Source organism: Haemorhous mexicanus, chromosome 5 (assembly GCF_027477595.1).
Source record: "Haemorhous mexicanus isolate bHaeMex1 chromosome 5, bHaeMex1.pri, whole genome shotgun sequence".
NCBI lineage: Eukaryota > Metazoa > Chordata > Aves > Passeriformes > Fringillidae > Haemorhous > Haemorhous mexicanus.
In genome coordinates this window covers 54,723,518-54,742,626 of record NC_082345.1, presented here as the reverse complement: position 1 = coordinate 54,742,626, position 19,109 = coordinate 54,723,518, and the positions used below count along the sequence as shown (strand labels likewise).

The window sequence follows — 19,109 nt, the reverse complement described above, 5'->3', positions numbered from 1 at the left end:
GAACAGTATGAAGCAAAATGCATCACCTGTAACATCCAGGCAGTATGGCAAGATTTATACAGGAACAAATATCAAAAGTTTTTAGAGAGAAAAAAAAAATAAATCAAAGAATACAAGTGATTAGAAGAGGAGGACAATACCAGGACATACCCATTGAAGGTATACTATATTTGTTATTTAAACCACCAGTCAGGGAGGCATGTAAATTTCCCCAAAATGGCTTCAACTAGACAATAATTGTTTCACTCATGAAATAAAAAAACCCAAACAAATCTCAAAAAAAATAAAACCCACAAAATACTGTCTTGTAAAGTGCTTCCAAGCGTTTTATCTTTTTACATATATTTGCAATGAAAGAAATGCTGCCAATATTTATAGCTTAAGCATTTCCCAGTAAAATACACACATGCTGACACAGAAAGTGTGTACTTTACATGTAAAACTGAAGAACCTAGGATTGCTGAGAAGTACTTTAGAAACACTTGGTTCCTACTGGTTTTCCTTTACAGTAAGACTCAAGTCCCTTCTGAGAGACCTGCAGATTGAGGAGTCTTGTATATGCATGCATTTCAAACTATTTTTATGGTGTAAAATCAGGACTTTCTTCCATATTCTCCCTTCTTTTGGATACAGTTACAAGCTCTTAAGTACACGCAAAAGGGCCTGTAAGTAGAGCAGAAGGGGCTGCCATCTTGTCCCCACCTGATCTTTTGGAAGATACGAAGTCAGTACATCATCATATGTCAGCATCATATAAAGACTTGTATTCCCAGGTTTTTCTCCTGTCTTCCCTGGTTTGTTTCCTCTTGCATTGCAGTTCTTCTGTACATTGTATAGTACATTTACAGCGGGGGACCTTCTCCCTTTCACCTAGCACCTTCCACGTGGACAATTAATTTATTAGAGGATGAGACATACTCTTCACCTAAAACAGCAGAAAACTAGCAAGGTGCTCATTTTGAGATCTGTTTTTCACCTTTGCACATAAGAAACGTGAACATTTCTTTTGTGCAGCTGAAGGCTGAGTATAAGCAGCAGTGCTTTGGGTCTTGGGGTTTTGAAATGTCTTCAGCCTTCATCGCAGCTGGTTGCTGTCACACGGAGAGAAGCAGGGGGAAGAGAAATCTGGCTGACAAAGGCTGCTAACTGTATACGTGATTTCTCCTCAGCAGCTAGCTCCTGGAGAGCGCGAAATACCTACTATTCACCTCAGACTGGGGCAGGCAGCGTTTGGCCGTGGGTGGGTGACACCCCCGCCCGGCCTCCACGCTGGCTGCGCACAGCGACACGCCGGCTGGGCAACAAGCTTCCTTTCTGCCACAAAACGAGAAAAGACTTTTGGGTTACGAACTGCACCAGATTCCACGGACAGCTGGAGGGCTTCCAGCACACTCTGGTTCCCGCACCCCCGCGGGCGGCCCGGGTACCCCGCGCTCAGGCGATGTTGTCGGGGCCCCTTCGCGCTCCGGGCGATTCTCCCACGGACCCGAGGTCCCCACGACCTCAGCCCGGAGCACCGGGCGGCACTGCCCCTCACGGCGCCCCGGCGGTTCCCACGGCTCCGGGACAGCGGCCGCGTCCCTACGGCGGCGACCGCTCCTCCTTTTCGTCGTCTTCTTGTCTTTCTTCTTCTTCATGCTCTGTTCACCCCTCTCCTCCCACTCTCGACCCCGCGTGCCGCCCCTGACCGGCACCGCCCGGCCCGGCAGGTACCGAGGGGGCGGGCGCGGAAGGCGACGCCCTCCCCTCCCCCCGCACGGCGCATGGTCGCGGCGGCCGCGCGCTCGCTGGGCTCCCCCTTGGCTGCCGCGCGCCGTGGTCTCGCCCGCCCCCGCTGCCATGTTGGATCGCGCGGCCGCCGGGGCCGGGCCGGAGTTGGAAGTTTAGGGGCGGGAGCGATCGGGAGCGGCCCCGGCGCGGAGCGGCTTCCGCGCGGCTGCACTGCTGCCTGGCACCCCCTTTCCCGACCGCCCCCCTCCCCGCCGCTCCTCTTCTCCTCCTTCCTTCCTCGGCCCCGCGAAGAGGCTCCGCGATGCGGCTGCTGTGAGGCCCCGGCAGCGGCGGCGGAGGAGGAAGGGGAGGAAGGGGCCGCGGGCGCCATCGGTCGCAGGGCGGCGAGGGCAGCGCCGGGCCGGCCCCGGCCATGAGCGGCGCCCCGCAGCAGCAGCCCCCGCGGCGGGTCACTAACGTGGGCTCGCTGCTGCTCACCCCGCAGGAGAACGAGAGCCTCTTCGGCTTCCTCGGCAAGAAATGCGTGGTAAGTCCCGACCAGGGGGGCGAGGGGACTGGGGCACCCCCAGCCTCCTCATCAGGGCGCGGCGGGTCGGGGTCCGGGGCGGGCGGGGGCGTATGAGGACAGCCCGGCCGGGCGCTGGGAAGTTGAGGCTGCGGAAGTTTCATCCTGCTCCACTGCCCCGTCCCGGCGTCGGCAGGGGGGCGGCCCTCGCAGGCCTCGCTGCCTGCCCGGCTTGCCCGTAGCGCAGGGCGGGCAGCGATGAACGGCGGCGGTAGCGGCCCCTCAGCCGGCCCGGTCCGGCGGGGCTGCCGGCCGTGAGCGCCGGGCTCGGCCTCGCTCCCTTCGAAGCCGGGCGCGCCGGGCGGCTCCGAGATCGCTTGGGGCAGCGGTGTGGGCGCCGTTCTTCCGCGCCTCGCAGTCCGTCGGCATATGGAGCTCCCGGGGGCCGGCGGGACTCCCGCTGCCCTGCAGCCGACCCGTGCGCTGCAGGGGAAGCCGGCCGCAAAGGAGCAGCCGCGGGGCTCCAGGGGCATAAAAGTTCACTTGCTCGACGAGGCTGGGACGGACCCCAGGTGCACCGGCGGTACAACAAAGCAGTTTTGGACGAAGTTGTAGGAAGGCTCGTATCAGTGCTAGGCCTGCCTTGGGTTTAGTCTATCCTTTTCTTAGCGTAAACAAGTTCGTGTACTCAAATTCTGCATATTTTCCTATTTCTATATCAGTAAGTTCGGTTTCAGCATACCTTCTTGCACGTAGCGTAAAACTGTACTAAAACTACTTATCTGTATTAAAGAACTATTTGAAAGCTTCAAAAGATAACCGCTCTCACTGGAAAAGAAGCTTCTTTTTTAAAAATAGTATTTTTCAAAGGAATGACTGTTCTGGTGCATTGTGCCCCGCACCTAAAATACAGTTAGGCACTTGCTGTAAAGCTATGGAGGGTGTTAATGAACTTAAAACTGTGACTTACAGCAGGATATCCGTGTAGTCATACTGATTCCACATAACTCTCTGGACTTTGAAATGGTATTGTTGATCAAACTGCTTTGAGGAAAATATAAGATGCAGCAACGGAACACGAAGTAGAGAATATTTACACTGGGGTAGGTTAGATAAGATGCTGTCACAGTAACTAAGTTGTGTGTCAGAAAGTATGACCCAGAAATATATTTTGAAAAGTATAGAATTGTAAAACTGTCTGAGTTAATTTCAGGCAACATTTCATATCTTCAGCTTCTTTGCTAAGAAATAAAAAACCAGTATCAACTTTTCTCTAAATATAAAAAAATAGTGCATTAATTTGTGTGTAAATTGATTTTCAGTTTGCTTTTCTATAATTTGATTTTTTTTCTTGTCAGGTGAACACACTTTTAATTTCTGTTATACTCAGCTGTAAAACTCACCTAGTTAAGCTGCCAAATTTTCTGCATAAGTAGTATGTTGAAAGCAGAGTGAAGGTAAATATCTTCACAGAATCTGGGTGTCATGGGATTTACTTCTTACTTGAAATTACACATTTACACTGAATATTGGGTGACTTTCCAATTGAGGTTCTTAAAATAGTTGTCTGTTGTTTCTTCTTTTCCCAGCCCTTTGTGCTGTCTGAGTTAATAATGGGCTTACTTTAGTAAAGTTGGGGTTCTCTGCTCAGTCTTGAGGACTTAAGCATTGAAGATCTAGAGGTATTTAACGAGGCTTTTTTGGTTTACTCTGTGGCACGAGCCAGAAATTCAGAAACAAGTGAACAGATTGAATATTCTGCCCCTTGGAGGGCACTGTCTTAAGCAGAGAAATTGAATGGGTACCTGGAGATGGTAACAGCCTCAGCTGTCTAACTTGAAACCACAGTATCTGTTGGAGCCCAGTAGGACTCTTGGTACTCTTGACCTTCTAGCTTGACTCAACATGCTGTGCTGATAAAAGCCTTTTTGCTGTAATGTTCGTGATATCTGATCTCATAATATCCATGTTTGAACTACTCATTAGTGAATTTTCAGACTGTAAGTGCTGCTTTTTAATAAAGGAAAATTTTGTGAGTTCTATAGGATGCTAAATGCTTGGTCCCTGAAACACCACCTGAAGCAGGAAGGCAGCCCATATGTTTCTGTCACTCTGGGGCATGGAGAGGCTATTGGATGTATCAGCCACATTGACATAATTTTAGGTTTTGTTTGCTAGACCTCGTGTTTAGATCACTACTGCAAGGAACACCAGAGGAAAGTTGAGACATTAAACTATGCTCCTAAGATACTCTTTGTAGTAATAATTTATAGAGTTCTTAATGGACGCCATAGTGCTGCTATCAGGCCTGAAGGGCTTAGTTAAGAAAGCATATGGTGCTCTGAATCTGATTTATTTCAATCTTTCCTTTTTTCTGACTGGTAACAAGGCAGCTATTTTGAAATAATATTAAGGATTCAACAATCTGATTTTTGTTCTATGAAAAAGCAAAGGAATATATCAAGCAGTATAACTTTGAGTACTCACAGTCTGTGAACTCGGAAATGGACATAGTTCCAACGGCATCTTAAGTAATGATCCCTGATAGAAAAATTTCCTGTGAGAGGAGGAAATGGTGAAGAGCCATCCCTCTGTGTGTTGCTGAGGTTGATACAATTCTGCACACTACTACTGATACTTTGAGAAACTCACTAGTAGGCAAGTGTACATACATAGGGTAATTGATTTTTTTCTCTACTCTTTTTTTTTCCCCTCTACTTGCTGAGCTGTAAAACATTTATCTGAATCTACAAGCAATTAAAATACCTTTGCCCAAGACAGATCAGGCTTTCAAAACCAAGCCACTGGCTAATAGTCAAAGCTGTAGCTATAGTTAATTTAGCTGAAATATTAATCCAGATGTAGAACTATTTACAGAATATATAAAGCGTAAAGCCCTTTAGGACTTCCATTGTTTAGGCATGTAACTAATTTTCATTCAGGTTTATGACCTTTGTTATCTAGGCCAGGTATAAAATTTGCTCTCTGTAAAAAGTTTTCCATAACTTTCTAATAATAATGTGGAAATAAAATTTTATGTACACTTACACTAAGTGGAGCTATGAGATTAGTTTTGTGCACATTATTGATTTTTTGTGGTTATGCCCAGCTTAAAAGTTTTTGCATAAGTTCTGGTTAGTTATTAATCATTACTTTAAATAATAATGAGTTTTATAAGAAAAAGTAAATGCTAGGTATCCATTTTATAATCTGTAATAAAGAAGTAACTTTTATAATTTGCATTATTAATATTGGTCAGAGATGTCAGTAATGAAAAACTAGTTTATTCTGTGGAAATAATTTTTGAGAAACAAACCATGAGAAGTATGTACTTAGTGGCATTAGAAGTAGGTAGAATGGAGATGATACTTTATGCTACTTAGAAGTGCGACTCGACAGTTGGATAAGGTGCAGTGAATAAGGCTGGGAATATGTTGTTCTTTGTAAGATCTCGCCATGCTTCATATGGTAAACAGGAACCGGTGAAGGATGCAGAAAGAGAAGTGACACAGCAGTAAGCTAACTAAGAAAACTGTTTTGGCTGCTTTTAAAAGTGCATGTGACCAGAATAAGTTTGTATATCAGAACCAAGGAACAAATTGCAGTAATAGCTGAGATAAAACAAAATAAAAACTTGAATGGCTGTTATAGCTCTTAATTGATAAGAATTAAATGTTTTATCAGGAAGGGACTTGTAAGATTACTTGTGCTTATGAAAACAGCATGAACTAGGACTTAAAGTTAGACTACAGGTCTGAGTTATGGGCAGCTTCTCATGTCTGAGAAGTGTTGGGACTCCTCAGTTTGAGTTTAGGCTGCAGTCTGTACATCCGAAGAAGATTGACATTGCGGTTAAAAAAGACTTACCCCTGTAAAAGTAGGGAGAACTGAGTCATTAATTCAGTGGTGATTCTCTCATCTTTGCATTTGTTTTTAAATGAGATATGGAGGGGAAAGATTAAGTGTAAAGAATGGGGTCTTGTGGAACAGGAGAGTATTGAGAATTACACCTGGATTTCTTTTGAAATTTCCCCTGTTCTACAAAAGACATGTAGCATCTTTAGACACCTCACTAGTATCCACTTGAGTGAGTTCTCTGAACAACTGATCAGTGATAATCTTCCATTGTGGAGAGAATGACAGTGGGGTTTTGACAGTTCTTTTGAACCAAACCTATGCCTACAAAACTGATTTTCACAGTAATGGATCATATCAGACTCTGTAGAGCAAGTGGTACAACCATTGTCATGCTCACAGCTTGCTATTAATGTCTTTACAGCATAGTTCACTGCCTTAGCTTATTTACCCATGGATGAGAAATGTTTTGAGACTGCTTGGGAACAGTCTAGAAGGCACTGCATCTTGTAGCTGTATGTATTTGAGACAAAGCACCAATTCACGAAGTGTGGGATATAGTTAAGGAGAAAAAGACAGAAATTTAGGTGTTAAAATCCCCTAATTGTCAATAAACCTCACTGTCAGTTATCTAAATCTTTTATTCAACTGACTTTAAGATAGAAACTCAGCTAACAGAAGTTTTTCTGTTCAGTGACTGTAGCAGTTATATCTCTCCTGGCTGTTCTTGTACCTCATGTGCTAGACAAATTGTGTCTTGATATGAGGAGTGAGTCCTGCCACAAGTTTCAGTCACTGTGTGTCAGTTGGGAAACATTATATATTGCTGAATGAAGGGTGATATACTAAGACAGACCTGGTACCTGTACTTCACTCTGTTAAGGCTTTAGCATTAAGCTCTTCTGAGTATCTTTGTAGATATATTTTATCTGTCTTGGAGGCAGTCAAGTGCCAAAAGTCTCTCAGCATCTGTGTGGTTAATCAGATGGTCAAGTATGCCACTCATGCTCCTGATAAGTGCTCTGGAATCCTATGGTATACATACACAACAGGATGAAAACAATTTGTAGTCACAAGCTGTTGTGTTGAAACTTACTGGTTTTTCACAGCTAAGAATCATGTTAAGGAATTTAGAAAAGGGCGGAGTTTTAATTTAGGATTCAGATGAACAGTCAAGTTTTGACTGCAAGTTTTTGACCAAAATGTTCAGTTAACCCTTGCTTAGGAGAACACCCAAGGAAGAGTTAGGTTCTTGTTAGAAGATAAGCATTGAGTTTCCTATTTCATGCAAAATTTTAAATGTAAAGACTACTTTGTTCTTCCTATAATGGAAGATTGATGTGATTTCTTGCCATTATCTGCTTGTAAATATTGTTTTGAATTTTTTATCACTAGGATGTTTTTCTCTCTGCTTGTTTCTTCTGGGGTTCTGAAAGATGTAGTACTAGCCAAATTTGTTGCAAGTAAAGAGTGTAAGATCCATCTTGTAAGAACCATGCAATTTCGGGCTAAAAACATGAGAATGGGGAATGCTCTAATTTTAGATCTTGAATTACTTTTTTTTGAAAGAGTTCTGGTACTTCTGCGTGACAAAACTCACCTGTTTTTTCTTTAGAACTTCCTATGACCCCTATTGCTCTACTTTGTGCCAGCATTAAGAACTCATCTACTGCTTTCATTGATAGTGGCTGCAGGTGCCAGCAGTGCCAGCAATTGCCACTGGCAGCTTCTAGCTTAGTGGTGGAATGGATGGAGTGAAGCATTGAAGATATTTGTATGTGATGAGTGAGTGCCACCTAGGAATTTGTACTAGTTCATTAACCAATGTGAAAAAAGGCCTGATCCTGTCATTGACTTTTTATATGCAGAACTGTCTGTACATGGAGTTTGTAGAGCTCTAAATGCTCAGTTTGCTGAGAAAATTTGCCGTTGACTTGAAGCTGTGTGGTAAGATTTATAGTGTCCTCTCCTCCAGTGAGTGTGTTTCATAGGCTTGTCTCTTGAGGAATCTTTGTAGTACAGAAATAAAACTTAGTGTACAGGAGACTTATGGTCTCATTACCTAATACCTAGAAAATAAAATACAGGAAGTAACAAAAATGTGTCACAGGCACATTAGACAGAGTTGCTTATTGGTAGGTTAGGAGGTTAGAGTACAGAGAGGGTGACATTGTGTTACTTAGCACAGAAAGATTTTTTTTATTGACTAGTTTGTTCTTCTTGTACCAGTAAATCTTGCAGAGTGGATTTAGTAGGACTAGAAGTATATCTTCATGGGTGGTTTTAAACAGTCCACCCTACTGGGAGGTGACTCAGATGCTGTACAAGATAGTTTAGTTTCTTGGGGTATTTGCTTGGGTACACCGCCACACTATCTTTTGTGGCTTCCAGACGTGTTGTTGATGCCTGGATATCCAATAAAATGGGAACAGTAGCTGTGACCTTCAGGTCAATTGTAGTTAAATTTGAAGATCCTGAAGTGTACTGTGATCATCACATGACAGGAGCAGTGTTCTCAAAGGTCCAAATAGAAAAAGGAAAGATTCAGTTCAAACAGTCATAGGGACACTTTCTTAGAAAGCTGCTCACTTGCTTAATTCTGAAAATTTAGTAGTGTTTTCTCAGACACTTCTGAGTTAAAGGTAGCCAGTTTTTCTGACACCTCTTTGTGCAGTAAATGACACTTTAGGTATCTCTAATTAGAATGTCTCTGTTAAGAATATATGATTCTGTAATAAGTTCATTAAATGAATTACTCAATTCCTGTAGACATAATGTTCTATGGAGATGATCATTGCTGGCAAGGAAACTGTTGCTGGCTGCAGAGCTCCACGACACATTTGCAGATTGCTTCTCACTTCAGGCACTTGCTTTCATACATTCATCCCCACCTTTGTGAGGCTGTTTTCCCTCCACTGTATTTAGCTGTCCTTAAAATCCTCACTCTTAAGGCAGCATTTTCTGTTTAGGTTTTCTGAGAAACAGTGTTAATACATTTTTCAGTTCTCCAGTGTGTCTAGATTAAAGCTGAAAGATCACACTAAGGTTGTGTTTCCATTTCTGTAAGACAGTTTCACACATCATTTTCCCCTGCAGAGCGTCATGTAATTCAGAATTTCCCTGCATTCATCTCCTTTACCTTCAATGCAAATGTGTTATTTTGGCTTTATCTCCCCTTGTTCATTAGCCACTATGCAGCATAAGGGGGGGTGTATTTAGTGAACACAGATATGCTCCTATATTAGCACATTTTGTATGTGAAGGTACTGTGCCTGCAATTTGAGAAACACTAACCTAGCAAAAGAAAGTGTGACTTTTGCCTTTTTGAACAGCTTAGAAGACTGTTTTTCATTATTTGAACTCTCAGTTATGCAAAGGTAACTCTTGCCTCTGAGATTATAAGTTCTTCTAAACAATGTGTTTACTTCAAGTATTACTGATGATAATGGCTGTCCCAAAAGTTAGCCAGCACTTGCTGAGATTAAGTAATGAGCCCTAGTACTTGTCTTGCTGCCTAGGCTGAAGAACAAGAATAGTTGGAAGTGGGAATTTGGCAGTAAATTTTAAATGTTTTTTCCCCTCTCAAGGTGACAGCCAATTTACCTGCGTGTGATTTGTGGATAAGAAATCAGTATTAATTTGTTGGATTAATATTTTTATGTGTTTGGGATAAAGAAAAGTGACAGACTTTTTTACAACCTCCCTAGTACATTTTGTAACAGAAGCAGTAATTTATTGACTTTAAAAGAATTTTCTATTTCAGGAATCAATTTAACCACTATTTATTTTGAAAGCCCCATCCTGCTGATGTACCTTGAAGTCCTGCATAGTGACCTCTGCCCTCCTAATCTTGTGTCTCTGCTTTCATCGTGTTCTCCCTGTGCTCTTAACACACGTGCTTTTTATGTTTTTAGTAAGTTTTCTGCCCTGTCCCAATAACAGGGTTTTCTCCTTTCCTGTTTTCCTCTTGCACCTCAAGTGCTTCCAGAACTTTCCTTTCTGCCTTCACCTCCTGCATCCATAATCTGCGCAAAGTTCTCCAGGTAGGACTGACTCTCTTTCTTGCCGTTCTCCCCTCCACTCCCTTATTCCCCCTCCTCACTTCCTCAGCTCCTTTGTTCTTAAGGATGAGCAAGGAAGGATCTGATTTGTGTCCCGTCAGACATGTAGTCCTACCCATACTCAGTGCTGGAGTAGACATGGCGTGTATTGTAGCTCAGCAGAGCACTGTACAAGAAAAGTCATGAGGAGAGGAGGCAGTGTCTATGCCAGGCAGCTTTTGCTGCTGCAGATATGGAGTGCACTGGGCAGTGTCTATGCCAGGCAGCTTTTGCTGCTGCAGATATGGAGTGCACTGGAGCCTGAGAGTTGGCCATTACACATTTCTCACCTATTTTTGTCTTCACTGGCCAAAGTCATTGTTAATGTTGTTATAAGGAAGAGAACTTTTAGTGGATATGAGAAGGGTACACAGAAAGAGGAGTATGGTATTCCTCAGGCTTCTTGCACTACTCCACCCTTCACTGCTGCTTTTCCAGGCAGGACTGGACTCTCCAGTTTGTAAGCTGCTATATTAAGAAACTGTATACTAGAAGATACAGCTTCAGCAACTCTACAGGCTCAGATTTGAAACCACAGAATTGCCTAGTCCTGCTTCGACTGAACTGTAAGTTATTTCCTGCTCCTCTAACCATGTGACAGCTCTCTCTGAGCACAGCTAAGATGTGGTCATTCTTTCTAAGCAGACATTTTTTCCCTTTACTCCCCCTCAGACAGCCAAAGCAAACAGAAACATCACTTGGCTTATGACACTAAATATACACAAAGGCATCCAAATAAGCTTCACTCTCTAAAACTGCGCTTGATTTTTGTGGTTAACTGAAAAGAGGAAGAAAACAATGAACATCCTTTAGTGGTGTGTGTTCTGTGCAATACCACAGGCAAAAGCTTCCCCTTGCATTTGCAGAGAAGGAAGCAGTAGTTTCTAACAAATGCAGGGTTGTTTTTTTCTTTATTTGCTTTAGGTTTTAGTTAAGAGTGTCTCAGGTATGAAAATCATTTTATAACTGGATATGGATTTATTAGCATTTATATTTTTATCAACCTGATAATTAAGTTTTTTTACAATTCAGGGTTTGGCTTAATTTTGTGGGATGTTATGTGAACCAATATCTTTTAGCCATACAATAGTGTTGTAATTTTGACCTTTCTTAAACAATGTTGGTCTCTTTGTGTTGCACTGTACTGTTAGTGCTGTGCTCAGTTTGTGTAGCTGGAACTTTAAAATCTTGTATGGCTTTAAATTTAAAGTGTGATTGTGACAGAAAGTGCTGGTTTTGCGTGGTGTCTAGAACTCAGCGATTCAATACAATATTTCTTTATTTTAAGGAATAGTTTTGTCTTTAAGAGATTTGTCCATATCATATTCAGGTGCCACTATTTCTATACCTGAGAGACTGATAATACGGCTGTTGCCTCTGCTGAGGTCATGATCTTCCTTGCCTTAATTCAGGCATCTAGGTGCAACATACCTATGGTTGTGTTACAGTTTTTGATAGGATGCACAGAGATGGATTTGATGCTAAAAGTTTTGCTGGGATATGTAGATCTCACTCCATGTCATGGTTTTAACTTCAACTTTTTATTTCATTTAGAAGGTCTTACTTTGAATGCTTCACTTCATCATTGAGGCTTTTTCTTTACAGCCTCTGTAAAGAAAAAGCCTCTGTTTTTTTCTGCCTGTAAATGACAGAAAAAATCCTGTTTGTTTCTCCATCCTCTTTTCATATTGTTTATGGAAATTTGTTTATCGAAGAAGTGTTCATGTTGCTGCTCCAGGCTTCACACTGTGTTACAAAGGAGTCCATCTCTCACACTGAACATACCTGTCTGGACCATACCTTTATGTTGCTGATGACATTTAAGCTTGGTGGCAGAAGGATGCATCTTGTCTTTTTTCTCACCTGTGGTGTGTCAGCCAGCTGTGCTAACAAACCTAAGTGGGGCAGTAGCATGAACTCAGGCACTGTTCCATGACCATCCATGGTGTTCAGTTTGTTGGTACCACTTTCTGGCACAGTTTTGAGTGCTAGCCTAGTAGTTGCTCAAATTAGTATGAGTGTGCTTTTGAGATTAGAGCGGTGTAAACAGCTCCTGGTAAATCATATGGGGAAGGGCCATCACTATCCAATTTGTGTTGTGTTGGGAAGAGAGTTTGTTCCTCTATACATACATGTATTTTTCACCATTTTCCATCATATCCGGAAAGTGGCCCAGGTCTTAGTAACTCATAATTGCACAACCAGCGAAATCTGCAAGGAGACAAAAGCAATTCTGGGGATGGGGAGATGTGAACTGTCTCTTCTAGCATTGTCAGTAGCATGTAGATCACACAATAAGTGTCAGCTCTGCTGCTGTGCACATAACTGTCTGCTTTGACATTAAGTTCAAGTCAAACCTGTTTTTCCTGCCAGCAGCAAAATTCAATATTATCTTTCTGCTCCTAGAAATTTCTTTTGGAAACCGGAGAAAATGTAGGTGCCTAGAAGTTTACAGCAGACAAAAGTGTGCCTGTTCATGTAATCACCTGCTCCAGTGGACAAATTATCAAGTCTGTTTGATACTGATATAGTGAACACAAGCTCATAAGGTTTCTGATTCCTGATTCCAGGAGGGAAAAAGGATTTTTGCCTTCTGGTAAGGAGATGTTGCTGTGCTTCTACAGAGTGCATGCGATACAGCAAGAATGACCTTAAAGGATGCTGCATTTCTTTTACTTCACTTCTTGTTTGCAGAGCAGTGGCCTAAGAAAATGAATCCTGTCTGAAGGTTTCTTTTCTGATGAGTAGTTTGTAAGTAATTTAAGAAAAGTTCTGTGCATCTTCAGAGCCTCCAGGGATGTGCTTAGTTCTCTTAGAATCTTAACTGCATTTTGGAGTGTTGTAGCAGTTTCCCATCAGCTCAGATGAAGTAATTTGTTTCCTTGTTGAGCTCCAGAGACTGTTCTAGGGTGTCAGGTAGTGTAATTAGTGATAGTTTAATCATCACATATTCTGTCTGTGCAGGTATCTCACCTTAGTCATTCATTCTGTCTGGTCTATAAAGGCATGAGCTCGGGAAACTTTTCAGTTTCTTCTGTCTTCTGTGTCCACAAGATCTACTAGATAGTGTTTGCATGCCTCAGTTCTGCAAACACTTCTCTCAAGTTTTTATCTTTTTTTCCCCTTGAGTGTCTGGTTATTCCCTCTCTCCCTTCAGGCTATATTTTTTTCCTGATGTTACTTTTATAAGTCAGCACTGGCAAGAACTGGTCCCCTGATGAGGCTTGGTGCTGTGCAAGCAGTTTTCTCCTACAAGAGGTAGCATTTGGTTCAGAGTAGCTGAGTGGTTTTGGGCTTTATTTCAGGATGGTGACTTGCATGTCAATTCTGGCTGCAGTAATTGTTTTAGCAATGAGATGATGCAGTACCAATATCCATTTGACTGGAAATAACTTGTCCAAGGACACCACATACAAAAAACCATCACTATGATGCAAGTCTGAATTAGCAAGGGGTGTTACATAGTTGGCTTACTCCAGATAAACAAATCAGCCTTGAATACAGATGTCTACCATGCATTATCAAGGCTGTTTTTAATTCAGGTGCTCTGGGCACTTTTATGTGCAGCCTGGTTTGTGAGAGTAACCTAGTGCTGGAGTGAGCTGACTGATGTGTTACTTCTTGGAGTCTGGAATTCTGCTGAGGACTGTTGCATTTGTGGCAGAACAGAAGCTTTTATGTAGGGATTGGCAGATTTAGAGATGTTAGTTCCACATAATCTAGTGAAAAACAAGCTGTGTATAATATTGCACCTGGTGGATGGCGGTGACATTCTGAAGGATGCACTTTTGAGTAACAGATGTTCAGTGGGACACTTCCATTGATGAAACTGACTAGCTTTCAATTTATTCTGCCAATCTGCCCTGTGTGCCCAGGAATGGATACGAGACTATCAGGAAATCAAGATTTTTTTTATTATTATTATTTGCCCCAAACCGTTCATCCCCCTGCAAGGCTTTCTCAAGATCCAGCTGTTACTGGCACTCTCCATCACCATCTTCCTATAGGAAGTGCTTGTACCACAGTCTTAAAGCTTCTGGCGATTTATCTCCTAGGTCTTTTGAGGACCCAGTTATACAGAACTGGGTAAAATCTGATACATACCAACCATACAATCAACTTCTAGCAATGCATTGTTATTATGTAGGTACCACACTGGTAATAATTTATTGCAGGAGACTGGGAGAGGTATCCTATTTCTATATTCATGTAAAGTCTCTTGAGGAGGGTGTAATTTTTCTTGAATTCTGTCTTAGTGAGGTAACCAGCTTGTTTTTTGTCTAAACTGCATACTCATGGGAGTGATATTATCTTTCATACATTCAACATCAAGAGTTTTCTGTTTCTATATTAACAGATTGAGGCTGTTCAGGTGCTTAGAGTTACTGAAGTAGTTGATCAAAAAGGAAGGGAATATCCACAAAAAAATTGAAAATCTCAAGTCTGCTTTGACAAAGGGTACCTTCTTTCACCCATTGGGATTTAAGGTGTATCATTGCCTTCACAGAGAATATCTTGTTTCCAAAAGTGTTACACATCTGAAAAAAGTAGTCATTATGTCACAAATTATTGTAACTAGCATAACATTTATCATGTACATTTTTATGTTAGTATGGTGTAACAATTTACCTGCTGATTTTATGCTGTCAAAAAAGCACTGTAATTTATTGCATGAGTGGAGGTTTTCAGAATAGTGGCAAACACTTGACCTGACTGGCGGTTGCCAGTTCTCCTGAACAGCAGGAGCCAGTAACGTTGTGCATGTTAGCCACTTTCAGCTCCAGAACAGACTTGAAGACTTGCAGAAAAGTAGTTCAGAAACTGAAGCATGTAATCCTTCAAATATGATGCTTGATTAGGATAATAGTACTGATTAATTGGACTGCATTGCAATACAGATTGGTAGTTGTCAGTGTTACAATTTCACTGTGATCACAAGCAAAGCTATCTTAAGATTTTTTTGATTTAAGTTTATATTTTGGCTCAATATTAATTCAGCCAATACTCACCAAAAAGCTTAAAGGTCAGTTTCAGACCAGATGTTTCTTTTAGCTGTTCTTTGAAACAAATGTTTTCTGTCCTAAGAGTTGTTAAAATATCTTTACCCTGTCCATGTTAATTATATTGGTGTGACTTTGTGGATTCTAAAATCTTAAAATTGGTATAATAAATATTGATTTCCTTTATTGTAAGCTTTGTTTCTCACATGAGTCTAGTACTACTAGTACTGTTGTAAGTAGAGTGAAATAATTTTTATATTACTTGTAAAATCAGGTGGGTATACATAACTTTCATGTAGCATATATGTTACTGCTGTTGAACAATGTTCACAAGTTACAAACAAGAACCCAGTAGTTGTGGGGAGCTAACTATCTTCAAATGAAGATGAGGGTGATTTTGTTCTAATCATCCAGACATTAAGAATTAAGATTGAGAACAGTATCACTGTATCTGTTCCTCCCCTTTGCTATGGGAACTTGTACTACCAGTCTGCACTGAAAGAAAAAATAAGTATTGCATGATATTTTCATTTTTTTTTCTTAAACTGGAGACTGGTGACTGGATATGGACACTGTAGTGTTAAGTGCAGTGGAAAAATAACATCCTGCTGCTCTCTTTCTACAACATTTTACCTGTATAAATAAACACTTTTTCATTAACTTTAAATAGTAGATTCTTTACAGTTTTTGCTCTTCCAGGTGTGTTCAGTAAAGCAGGCAACTTAATTATAAGAAATATTCTGGCAACATAAGGAGTTACAGAAGAATTTTGGCTTCAGGGAAGGAGCTTTCCCATTCAGCAACCCTCTGCATTTATTTTCAAATAGTGGGTAGTAAGTTCAGAAAGTAAATTGTCAACTCCATTGTTATTATCTGAATTTCAAAATAATTCTTAATCTGGACTTTTTTATTAAGTCCCAGCTTGGTAGAGCTCGGTTGTATTTTTTTTTTCACCCTGGAGATTGAATATTGCAAACTCAGCAATTCTTTCCTTAAGGATGGCTGTTTTTTCCCTTCAATAAACTACACTAAATTGCCATTGTACTACTTATTTAGACAGTCAAGGGGGAGAGTGTAATAAAAACACAAATTATTTTTTGGTGGGGGCTTTTTTATAGTAGTAGAAATTGAAGGTTTGTAATACCTGACCTGAGAGTTTAAACACAAATCTTGAGCTGCAAATGCCATGCTATAGTGGAGTTTTCAGCTCCTAGGGGAGTTAAGGGGACCACGTAGCAATGTCAAAAGCTAAAGTAAACTCTCCCTAGCATTTTTCAATGTTGCCTGAATCCTTTGTAAATGAAGCTAGATGTATGGGGATGGAGAGATTGCCCTTATTGAAGGGCTGTGTCAGAACTAGGCTAGAATGCCTAGTTTTCAAAACTACTTTTTTTTTGGTGCGTTGTTTTATATTTTTTCCAATGCCTACATGCTGAGACTTCACGGATTATTATTGCTCGGGGATTTTCATGGAATAGTCCACTGAGACATTCCAGGTACATGGGAAGTTTTGAGTCATAGGCGTTGTGCTCTTTAGTCTTTCATCTTAAGAATCACGAATTAAATGAACTGTGTAAAATAAGTGTGATGGTAAGTTACAAAAGCATTAGTAATTTTGTTACAAAGAATTTGCAGCCATGGTTGGTCTAGAATAGAAATTGGTGATTTAAATTGTAAGCCTGAGATCTGTGCACACTCAGCCATCTAAGACCACCATTCTGTGACACTGCTTCCAAAGTAAAGTTTGTTTACAGGCAGGTGAATTTAAGTGGCTTTTGGCCTCCACAGCATGTTGGAAAAGTAGTGCTGGTATCTGCAAAGAAGGAGCCCCTTTGAGCAGTGATAATTGAAGCTGTTAGCTGTAATAAATGTCACTAGACTCAAAGGGCATCCCCCCCATGGTGGAAGAATATCTCCATTTCCTCACCTAAAACATATGTGGAAATTAACCTGTCCAATTAGCAGCTATTGACACATATCTCACACCCTCCAAAAATAATTTCTGTCTGTGACAGCATAATACTTCTTCATCAGTAGTTCTCAAAGCACTTTACAGAGATAGTGGTCATTGTCTCCCTTACATGTTACAGATGAGGAAACTGAGGCACAGGGGACAAACAAACACTTGCATGCAACTTCTTATTGCCAGAACGAAATGAAAATCAGCAGTCTCCTGGGCATTCAGCTGGGGTCTAATGTTTTATTCTGCAGTAAACTTTGAATATGGCAAGGGATCATAGAACTAACACATATTCATGCCTTTTTTTCCCCCATAGTATATCAACTTTTTAAGACTTGTCACTGGGAATAACTATTCATAGCAAAGTCAGTTGCTGGTATATAGCTAAAAAAAAAAAAATCTTACATGCAGTTATGTTTTCTTGTATCTGACTTGAATTGCCATAACTGTTCTGTTTAAATGTGAACTGCTCAAAGAGGAATTAATGCATGTTGAATTGTGGCATGGTGAAAGTGTGAGGGAGGGTTGCATTTCTAAGTACCTTTATGTAAGTGGATTGAGTCTGCTTTACAGGACAGGACACAAGTTGTATACACAATTGCAAGACCAGTTGCTGGCTATTATTCGAAGAGGTTTTACTTTTAATAGCCTTTTCTCATATTTCTTAATGTTTTGAAGGGAGTTCTTTGTTTTATATTGGCATGTAATTAATGTGCTCTTATAAAAGAGTTCTTTTAAAACAAATGAAGCTGCTTTATTTCAGTCTTCCCTAAGTATCAAAAGTCAAAATTCCATATTATTTTCCATCTTCAAGTGTAAAGATCATAAGTGAAGTTCACCTAAATATCATGTCTGCAAAGCACATACTCATTTTTTTAATCTGTTTTTTAAATCTGGGCCTGGGAGTACCAAGTGGATGCTGAATAGCATTTTCAAGGGCTCATTAATGAGTGTTCTAGAGCTGGGATAATTCATGAAATCCTGAGGTTTATGCTTCACATCCTTTCCTTACTCAATTTACTGTTGTTCTGCAGATTTTCACTTGTAAACTTCATGATACCTATATCACTGAGTGGGTTGATAAGGAACTGCGTGGATCTAACTTTAAAATAATGGGCCTGAATTCTGATGGTTTTTTTCAAAGCACTCTCATATCTTCAAAGTGAGTATGAGGATTTGCTTATAAGAATCTGCATTTAATATACAACTAGTATAGGAAAATGTTATTGTGCAGAGAATTGAATGGTTGAAGGCTGAAGGAAGGCAGTGAGCTGCTGTAGAAGAGAAGGGAATGTTGAGAGCAAAAGACTGGGTTTTCTTATAGCTGGATGGGCAGTGGAACAGGAGAAAACAGAGGAGAACTCAAATTTTATCCTGTGCATTGCATGAAACTTGTGATTCTTGACTTGAATCTGCAGTTTCTCTGTATGACCATGAAGCATAGTTTTGAGAATTGGTTAATCTTTGTAAGGCTCATTCTAGTCTTGGGAGTCTTGATAAAATGTATCAAAATTGAAAGGTAGACTTCAGCATTTCATCTAAAAATTCTCTGAGCTTTGGCAAGAACAGTCTTCCATGCTTTGAATCTGAGTGCTTCTTGGGAGGCTGGAGAGGCAGTGGAACTGCAAGACAAAACGTCATCTTTAGTGAGAATTTCTGTTCCATGGCAGTAGACAGTGACAAATTTATGGAAAGCCTGTATGCAGCGTATTATCTATTTCTGAAAGTAACTATATGAACAACTCCAGAACACAGGTAACTGTTTTGCTGTGTGTGCTGTTTTGTGGCCAGCCAAGGTTTCAGCGGCATTAAGCAGTGAGGTGCAGCTCAGTCAGTGATGCTGTGCAGGTAAACAGGAAGTGACAGTGTTAAGTTTGCTCATCAGAGGAAACCCCAAGTTGTGTATGTCAGCTTGTAAATGATCTGCTAGACTGAGATAGCTTGGAATATTGTAATTG

The 19,109-nt window shown here is 41.1% G+C and overlaps 1 protein-coding gene across 5 annotated transcripts in view; it reads left to right on the top strand.

Moving 5' to 3' along the window:
- Positions 1 to 1,811: 1,811 nt before the first annotated feature.
- WASL (WASP like actin nucleation promoting factor) overlaps positions 1,812 to 19,109 on the top strand; it is a 61,498-nt gene continuing 44,200 nt past the window's right edge. For all 5 annotated transcript variants that reach the window (XR_009486589.1, XR_009486588.1, XM_059847213.1 and 2 more), the window contains exon 1: positions 1,812 to 2,257. Coding sequence is in view for 3 of the 5 variants with exons in the window: in XM_059847213.1 (XP_059703196.1) it covers positions 2,144 to 2,257 (114 nt within the window). In the remaining 2 variants the exon portion in view is untranslated. The remainder of the gene's footprint in view (positions 2,258 to 19,109) is intronic.